The sequence below is a fragment of the Bidens hawaiensis genome, unplaced genomic scaffold (assembly GCF_021521415.1).
Source record: "Bidens hawaiensis isolate Kalapana, Puna unplaced genomic scaffold, B.hawaiensis_p1.1 tig00010729_1, whole genome shotgun sequence".
NCBI lineage: Eukaryota > Viridiplantae > Streptophyta > Magnoliopsida > Asterales > Asteraceae > Bidens > Bidens hawaiensis.
Window position 1 is genome coordinate 301,957 of NW_027491819.1, and position 9,745 is coordinate 311,701.

General features: G+C 33.8%; 1 protein-coding gene across 1 annotated transcript; it reads right to left on the minus strand.

The window, feature by feature from the left end:
* Positions 1 to 1,078: 1,078 nt before the first annotated feature.
* Positions 1,079 to 5,572, minus strand: LOC143535907 (beta-glucosidase 45-like). Its single transcript, XM_077030027.1, has 10 exons — positions 5,214 to 5,572; positions 5,059 to 5,125; positions 4,922 to 4,980; positions 3,471 to 3,546; positions 3,321 to 3,395; positions 3,158 to 3,245; positions 2,680 to 2,932; positions 1,938 to 2,053; positions 1,611 to 1,857; positions 1,079 to 1,382 (listed from the first exon to the last, which is right to left on the minus strand). The coding sequence occupies exons 1-10, from the start codon at positions 5,367 to 5,369 to the stop codon at positions 1,275 to 1,277; spliced, it is 1,245 nt and encodes a 414-aa protein (XP_076886142.1). The 5' UTR covers positions 5,370 to 5,572; the 3' UTR covers positions 1,079 to 1,274.
* Between the last annotated feature and the right edge of the window lie 4,173 nt (positions 5,573 to 9,745).

Consider the following 9,745-nt stretch of genomic DNA (forward strand, 5'->3'; position numbering starts at 1 on the left):
ATGTAAATGTGTATATCCATTATTATATAATATAATTACAAAGTATGGTGCTGCAAAGTCCCGATTGGGCAACTTTGCGGCACCTTATTGATTATTTTTATTTTTGTTTTGTTTTTGTTCCGGTATGGTAACGAACATGACGGAAACCGACCGAATTCAAGTAGACTCAACGCGTTTTGTTTTAGTTCCAGTATCGTAGTAAACATTAAAAAAACCGACCGAATGCCGATTTTGTTTTTTTTTTGTTTTAGTACCGGTACCGTAATGAATATGACAAATTCCAAACGAATTTACATAGATTCACCGCGTCAACGTCGGGATCAACAACGGTCGAGTGTATCAACGTCCGAGTTCTACCGGGTGACGCCACCTGATTGGTCCACCTCAAATCTTATTATTTTTTGTTTAAGTTTCGGTACAATAACACACATAACCCAAACGACCGAATTCGCGTCGACTTACTATCCTAACAATTGCGACCGAAAACACTTGAGTTTTACTGTTGCTCCGACGCATCACGCCGGGTAAAACCCTAGTTTTGATCTAATCCCAAACCCGTCAACTTCACTTTTAGATTCATGTAGTGTTCTCATATAATATATTATCAGAAATTCACAAACTGTAAGATAAACTCAATACAATTATAGGCCTCCGTATATAATAGAGCCTCAAATATAGATTCAAGCTAACTCTAACAAGCTCATAACAATATATACAATAAAGGATAAAAACACCCTTGCACACACATACATATAGAACCTATCAAGCTTACAAGTAATATCATACAAGCTTCAAATATCATGCATTATGAATTAACTTGGTTCATAAGGACGATTTTACCGCTTCAAGACTCGTAAAGTTTAGTATGAATTGTTTGTACCATTCCGCAGATGACTTTGGTGTCCGTTTAAGGGTCGCGTAATCAACATGATAAAGCCCGAATCTTATCATGTACCCCGATAGCCACTCAAAGTTGTCCAACAATGACCAAACAATGTAACCTCTGACATCGGCTCCTTTCCTGATTAAGTTTAAGTAACAACAATATCGGTCTTAATGTTTTATATGTGTATAGCTAAAAATATGAATTATATACCTTATTGCAGAAATTAACGCATCCAAGTAGTTCTTCATGTATTCTACTCGTTTATCGTCATTGAGAAAACTATTGATGCTAGAATCAAGCTGATTCGACTCACCAAAACCTATAAAATTAACAATTTTATAGCACAAATTCATTGTGGGTCGCACATCCATTTATATGTATAATGTAACTAACCATTCTCTGTGATGAACATTGGTGGATTATTGTATCTATCCTTGAGATAAATCACCATCTTCTCCATTCCTTCAGGATAAACATAAAGCCAATCCACTGCGGTCTGCATAATCCATAAAAAATAATTCAAAGTTAAAACTACCATTTGAAGATAGAAAACAGATCAACCTCAAAAACTACGTTTGTTATGCTTGTTCATCTACGTTTGTGAACCGTTCGCTTCATGGAACAAACATATTCATTTCTTAACGAACGAACACGAACCAGAAAACCTTGTTGGTTTAATTGTTCGTGTCCAATCATTTGTACAATTAAAGTAAAAGGAACGAACCGGTTCTCCAATTGGAATATTGTTTTTTATTGCGGTTCTGAGATAATAACCCTCTGTCTTTGTAACACTAGCTCCTAGAGGGCATGTCGAATGTAAACAGTCTTTTACATAAAAACTTGTATAATGGTTAATGCCAATGAAGTCTAATCCGTTTTTCAAATAATCATCACCGAGTTCCGGTAATAAAGATCCTAAAATACTTTTCATTTCTTCAGGATATTTTCCAAATATTATTGGGTCTAAAAACCTATAAAACAAGTTTAAAAACGGAGTCAGAACAAATGATAAATATTAAGAAATGGATTGAGCTGTGGTTTGTTAAGTTACCAATTCATATAGAATGATTGAGCTCTTTGTGCAGCTTGTGTGTCTTCTGACGAGTTACTAATGGGCTCATACCATACACAGTTCATTACAATTCCAATACTGCCCTTCTGTTGACCCTGAAACCCAGTCAATATCTATTAGATTTAGAAAAACTGACCCGTTTACTTACAAATGGATTGTGCAGGGTTAATTTCTTCCTGTTATCTCTAACGAGTCGAAAACAGGTAAATAAAAATAGATAACTTTTAAAACTAACAGGTTTGTCAACTGTGGTTTTCAATGTGTAAACATGTTGGGGTCCGTCTAATGCTAACTTTTGTTATATTTTAATAAAAGATTACTTTACCCTTTTAACTAATTACATAAACAGTCCTTAGAGTTTACCTTTGTAACATATTTTGGGTCTAGAACTATTGTGTAATTAACTCCTGTTTTCAGTTTAGTTTTGCAGCCGTTTTGCGAGCTAAATTATAATAACTGCCATGTTTTTAAATTTAAAATGATATTTACCAAAAATTAGTGCAAGAGCCCAAACAAGTTACAAAATGAATTGCTTTTCAAAGTCAGACTACAAATCTGTTATTGTCAAATCACAGGGACCATTTCTATATAATTTACTCTAAAAATTATTTAGGTGGGGTTGAAAGCCAAGAAATCGTATACATATAATGATCATACCGGTTAAATTATTTTATTTAAAAATCAGATAACCAACAAAATAATATAGCTTTTCTAAACATACTTGATATTTGGCCCGATAGAGGCTGACCGCTGCAGTATGAGATAAAATCATGTTATGAGCTGCAATAAACGGTTCCCTCTCAGAATCTCCTGAACTACAATTTCCGAAAGAAGCCGAGCATCTTGCTGGAGGGAAAATCCCGGATCTATAACCACGAATCACAGCAACATTGGGTTCATTTAAAGTGGCCCAATACTTGACCCGGTCCCCAAAGTATTTGAAACATATAGATGTATAGTATACAAAATCTTTCCTGAAAAGAATAATAATGTTTCATCATCCAAATGTATGCCATTTATATAAAGACGTTATATATTTATCTTCAATCGGTAAAACCTGTAAACATAAATTGAAGTGAAACCGACCATTCAGTCAATGGGTTGAACATGTTAGACGGCTAAAAAACTACCTATTCAAATGCTGAAACCTTGTAAATTGTGTTATTGAAACAAAACTCTAATATTATACAGTTACGTACTGGATTTCTGGACTTAGCCAACCACCATATCTATCTTCAAGTTCCTGAGGTATATCATAATGAGTCAACGACACAAACGGTTGGATTCCTGTAACAAGGATTTGTATTATTATTATTATTTGGGAATTTGAGAAATACAAGGACACCCTTTCAAGTTTTTAACCTTTTCCTATGAGAGCGTTGATGAGGTTATCATAGAACTTTATTCCAGCAAAGTTCACATTTCCAAATCTTCCCTCTAATGAAAGAAAACAAACAGATAGTAAATGATAATTACCATTTTACCCCAACCAATCAAGCTAATGTAACTTACTAGGTAGAATTCTAGCCCAAGATATGGAGAAACGATAAGTATTTATTCCTATGTATTCCATAAGCTCAATATCTTTCTGTAATGTCAACAAAACAAGATTAGCTCATATATATTTATCTGGTTAAAGTAAATAACATATAAGTAAAATAATCTTTACCCATATGGATTTAAAACAGGATAAATGTCTAGTAAAAACAACGACGAAAAAGCCTTCTTAACTCATTCAAGGACTACCCGATACGTGAGACTTGTGAAATAATTGAAATGGATATTATTCTCTCTCCTCATAATTACCTTTGATTATATTATTTGTCTTATTAAGTGATAGAAACAGGTTGATTAATTGGGTCGTCCAATTATTTCCCGTGGGACTCGTATGTTTTGAAATTATTTTCTAAGACAAAGGCAATGATAAGCTTTGGAGACTTGGAGGGATCAAATTTTGTAAAGGAAGTTATGCATATTTGTTTGTCCTGAGATAGGGCTAAAAGTGCAGTGGTCCTTGGTATATCATAGGCCCACATAGCATCTCTTATCATTACACACTACATAGAAAATGCAAATATTAAACAGGATCCATTGGCTTTCATTTTATCTGTGCTCTAATAGAAGCAAAAAAAAGTGTATCGCAAGTGATTTTATCATGCTTAATTGCTTAACAACAAATATATAATTGTTTTATATATTGAATATTATTTAAGGTATTTAATAATAAGTAACTTCATGATTACATATATGTAAATCGGTTATTACACATATATGCAATTTGGTTATTACACGTATGTAAACTTATAAATACACATAAAATTACATGTAATAAATGACAAAACTACCCTCAGATAACATTAAATATATAACATAAAGAAACAAAATGATTGGATGTTTGGAGTTGTTGAACTTCTTAAATTTTCAGAGTTTTGAAGAGATCAAAACCCTATATGTATGTGTGTAATTAGAAAAAGAATACTCATAATGTAAAATGGAACTAAATAAATAGGAAAATATGTCATTTTAGTTTACTTTTCAATAATCAATGCTGTTGCAGGTGCAAGTGACTATTTGACCCATAGATAATCAAATATATGAAACAGAATATGTTTTGAAAACTATTTATTGAAAAAATCTTAAATAGCCATCTTAACCGACAAATATACGCAAATAGCCATTGTTTTAAACGTTGGTCATATGGTTATTTAACCAAATGGCCATGTGATTTCGCTTATTTATTTCGAAACGTAGTAAGTACAAGCTTTGAAGAAGTGGACTTGAAAGATGCCCTTGATCATGCCCTACATGCAGTTTCCACCACTATAAAAGAATAAATTCCTCTAATACATACCACAAACTAAATTAAGGGTGTATGGGCATAACTATTAGAAAGATTAGATAAAGAGTAAAGCAAAGCGATTAAAACCATTTTTTAGAATCAAACCATAAAGCAGTGCACTTACAACATAAAGATGGTAATGATCAACAGCAACATCTCCATTAGAACCATCAGCAATATTGCCTGGAGATATATACACATAGCTGCAAAAATTAATCGGGTATTGAAGATAAATACATACAAAAAGACTGATAAGTTTACCTGGTTTATGTGAAAACACATCCCAATTATTAAGGCCTTTCCCATCAGCAAGGTAAGCTCCTTCAAACTGCATATATAGATGTTAATTACAAAATAATAATATAAAATGAAAAAAGAGAAGGAATCTGCTAAACATGTATAATAGTAGACAAAACCTGATAAGAAGATGATGCCGTTCCAAATAAAAAGTTTTGTGGAAATGAAGAGAAACTATTATTGGCTCCTAAAATGTTATCAATATCATACGATTCAACAATCGATAAATATGCACAGAGCACAATTAGCAGGCACAGATTAAATAAATTTCCCATGAAAAGTGTTGAAGAGGAAGGACTTATGAATAGAGAAAGGTGGTGTGTGACTTGTATATATTACTAAAGATGTTACCGGCTTATATTAGAAAAAATGTAACATGTTGGTTTCAGAAAAGCACACGTACGATGAAACCATATTGTACAAATATCGTGTGCAGTTCCATATATCACTTGGTAAATGTTCATTGGGCCCACTATCAATATCTTCTTTTATTTTGTGGGTCAGCCCGACTAGATTCTCTTTATTTTACACTTTTAAGCTCGACTCAACTAGTGTAAATGTAGATATACACACAACACAAGATATTTTTAACTGTTAACACCCAATTGTCCACCTCAATCGCGTAACAACAAGCATTATTAGATTACAAGTAATTGGATGGAAAACTGCAAATGTCAACAGAAATGAAGGTGATATGTAGAATACAAACACAGGATATGATTCTACATCATTTGAGAAAACAACTATACATTACAAACAAAAAACTTATCATCACATCATAAAGCATTGATGTTAGGCGCCACTAACTACAAGAAAAGGAGAGTTCCAGAAAATTAAAAAAATACAAAACATGTATAGTAATGAAGACATTTGTGGGGTCCAAGTAATCAACTAAAGCAAGTGGCAAATTATAGATGTTAAATTCAGTGGAAAATAATCAAATAAACTCAAAAACTTAGCAACAATGTGGTTATTATGTGTTTAGGAGTAACATGACCTAGAAGGATCTTGTAACCAGTGTTGTAAGAATCGATTCTAGGCGCTGTTTAGTCGCTAATCACCAGGCTTCCGATGCAACTTCAACTGATCAACCCCTAAAATCATTAATTAGTCAAAGACAGTCAAAGTTGGTCAAAATCTCTTTGAACTTATAATTCAATCAGATTCATATATTTGAAAAATTATATAATATTTTTGAAAAAAGTCATGTGTGTGTGTTAGGGCTGACAATTTGTGTCTTAACATGTTAAACAGGTTAGAAACGACGTGCGTAACACAAGTATCAAACATGAATACGACTCGTTTAACTACTTTATGTGCCATCGCTTAAGACAGTTTTAAGTTTCATGTAGCAATAAGAGAAATAAGCCTACTACTTTCAACTATTTAAAAAAAATTAAAAAAGTCACATACGGTACTTTTTTTATTAAAAGGTCTTATCGCCTCTTAATCAGTCTACTGAGGATCGCCTAGCGAGTTGTACAACACTGAATACATCTTTCGTGTATTATTTCTGAGCGGTTAACAGTTGATAGTTTCCGTTGTAAAAACACAATTATATGTTGGGCCAGCAGCATTGATATCACCGGCTGTTTAGTGTTTTACAGTGCAATTGATTGACGTATACCAGGTGCGGTCATTTATTAGATCATCACCGATGTATATGTAGCTAGATAAAAATAGCATCTAAAATTAACGCTCCAAATTTGACTTGAAATTGAATTCAACATTTCGACTATCTAACTGAGTGTGATTGATTCAGTTGTTAGGTATATATGATATTAATTATGGTAAGTTGCATGTCAACTAAAATCAATCAATAGGAATAGCCACGTACCCAGTGAGTGAGGTTTATCTTAACTACATCCGATCTCGGTCTTAACGCCGGCGAACCGATGACCGGTCACGTTTGCTCCTCTCCTTTTCTTTTAATATAGAATTAGCTTCTTAAATAAATTTAAGTCCGCAGCCATTTACATGTAAATGCACCGAATGTTCAGCGAATAATTGGTAAACTGTTTAATGGAAGTTTGTTACGTTCGTTGGTTGAATAAATGAACCAACAGCGACAAGAAATTTTATTCGTTAAGTTAAATGAATGAACATGAACAGATGTAGTGTTCATTCATTTGACAGATGTAGTGTTCATTCATTTGTGTTCGTGCATGTTCAATGTTATTATGTTCGTTAGTAAAACATTTGTTTTATGTTTTTACAATATTTTATTTAGGATAACCAATCTAACATTAAAATTTTATAGTTTTATTGTTTATGTCTGTCACACCCTCATCTAAGGCTTAGGAGTATGACCAACAGTTGGTACCACAATTATAAATAAATCAGAGATACGGTTTAATGCAGAAGACTTTATAAAACATGTGGATTTAAATATAATAATTACATTCAAGGACGGGATTAAAAGCTCCCGTTTAATGTTTGAAAGATTACTTGTTTAAGTTTTACAAAGCCATCATTCATTAATAATTAAGTTTTATCATAAAGATCCGAGCCAACGGATATCTTGAGCACTTCTTTACTCCAAGCCCTAACCTTGATCACCTGCAAAATGTTAAGAAAATACGTCAGCAACGAATGCTGGTGAATATGCTGACGATAAAATATTTTCTTTTACTTGATTACCCCTCGAGACATAACTTAGGTCCGGCCCATCGTGGCTTAGGAATAATCAAGCTATAAAACAATACAATTTATAAACTCAAGTCTCTACTCATAGCACCTCAGCAAACACCGTAGTGTTCGACATTACTTAGGTACCATAGGTATACAGATGGTCATTACTCCCCGCAGGCGAGCGTACTATAACCAAGTGTGGTGCGATGTGCACACCGCATTTTTACCACATATGTAAGGATCCAAACAAACATATATTACAGCCTGAAGGCTAGGTTTTTACTTTTGTTTATAAATGTTTTATAGACACGTAGTCTCATGCAAATCTTTTCACATAACACATTTGACTCGTTTTAAAACAAGTTTGTAAAGCTTGGGGGGTATTCACCTTTTTCGATTTGGATTGGCTTCCAACACCGTCCGAGGGTCTTTCCGTTGCTATCTCGCACCTGTAGTACAAGTATAACCATTTGTTAGTCGGATATACAATCCGGCTTAAGACCTTTAGTCTTATTTTATAAACTTTACCTCGATGAACCTTTAGTTCAAAATCTCTTTTACTTTGAAACCTTTAGTTAAAAAAATAATATTATAAACCTTTAGTTTATTTATAAACCAGACGTTTCTTCTTCTCTAAGACACATATTCTTTTCTTTTCTTTTCTTTATTATTTAAGAATAGTTGTTATTACTTAAATAATATTTTCATAACAAAGAATCACATGTAATATATATATATATATATATATATATATATATATATATATATATATATATATATATATATACTTACCCATGTATACATATTTATAAATATTCATTATTTCTTCTTTTATTCTCTCTTTGTTATATTATCTTTTATTTTATCGAAGTATCAAGTATAAACTCGACTTAAGATTTAAGCCTTTATAACATTTTATTATTATTTTATTCGGGCATTATGTCTACCTTTACTCGGCTTATAAACCCTAATTACTCGAGCAGCACCTCAACACCTTTTCACCTTCTTACTCCACTTCTTTTCTCATCACTTTTCCTTAGCACGCCAAACGATGAACACCAATACTTCACCACCCGTCGACACGCTTTACGATGATAGTCGTGTTAATGTCGAGAGATAACAAACTCCTTCTTAGTTGGTACGTTGGTGGAAAGTGGTATGAAAAATCGAGGAAACGACATGAAAAACGAGGAAATCGGGGCACGCTTTTCGAGGTGGATTAATATTACGTTTGTGGGATTCTAGTGAGATGCTAGAGAGAGAGTTGTAGGTATGATTTGGTGTGCCTCAAGTGAGATCCCGACCTTGCTATTTATAAACAAAGTTAGGCAGGGCATCGCGATACGCGACGACCCTCTTGGTAAGCCCGTCGCGTATCGCGACGTAGGCTTGCATCATCACCCAGTAGGTATGCCACGTGTGACCACGTGGCAGACGTTGTGCCACGTGTCGAAACGTGGCGGACGATGTGCCACGTGTGGCCATGTGGCGGTACACGTGGTGGACGATGTGCCACGTGGCAAGCCACGTGCCTCGTTGTCAGACAACCCATCGTGATACGCGATGGATTTCTCTTCTGATCCATCGCGTATCGCGATGGGTCAGGAAAATAGATTTTTCATTTTTAAACCCTAAGGTTTGGAATTTTGATGTTTTTGGTCCCTTGATTTTGGAAACTTGACATATTGAACCCGAAACTTTCACGATGTTACATCCTCCCCACCTTAAAATAAATCTCGTCCTCGAGATTTCTCCTTTAGAATAGATGGGGGTATTTCTTTCTCATTTCGGATTCAAGTTCCCATGTATACTCGGGTCCTCTTCCTGAGTCCCATTTGACTTTTACGATTTTAAACGTTCGTCTTTTTAATTCCTTTGTTTTCGAATCTTCCATTTGAATTGGTTTTTCAACAAATTTTAAGTTTTCATTAATTTCTACATTTTTTAAAGGCATAGATAGAGATTCATCAGCTAAACATTTACGAAAATTCGAGATATGAACACGTCGTGTATCCCTTGC

Coding starts and splice junctions, on each gene's coding strand:
- LOC143535907 (XM_077030027.1), bottom strand. CDS start 5,369: ATGGGAAATTTATTTAATCTGTGCCTGCTAATTGTGCTCTGTGCATAT. Junction 5,126..5,213: donor CGGCATCATCTTCTTATCAG/GTTTTGTCTACT, acceptor CTATATATGCAG/TTTGAAGGAGCTTACCTTGC. Junction 3,246..3,320: donor CAACGCTCTCATAGGAAAAG/GTTAAAAACTTG, acceptor TCCTTGTTACAG/GAATCCAACCGTTTGTGTCG.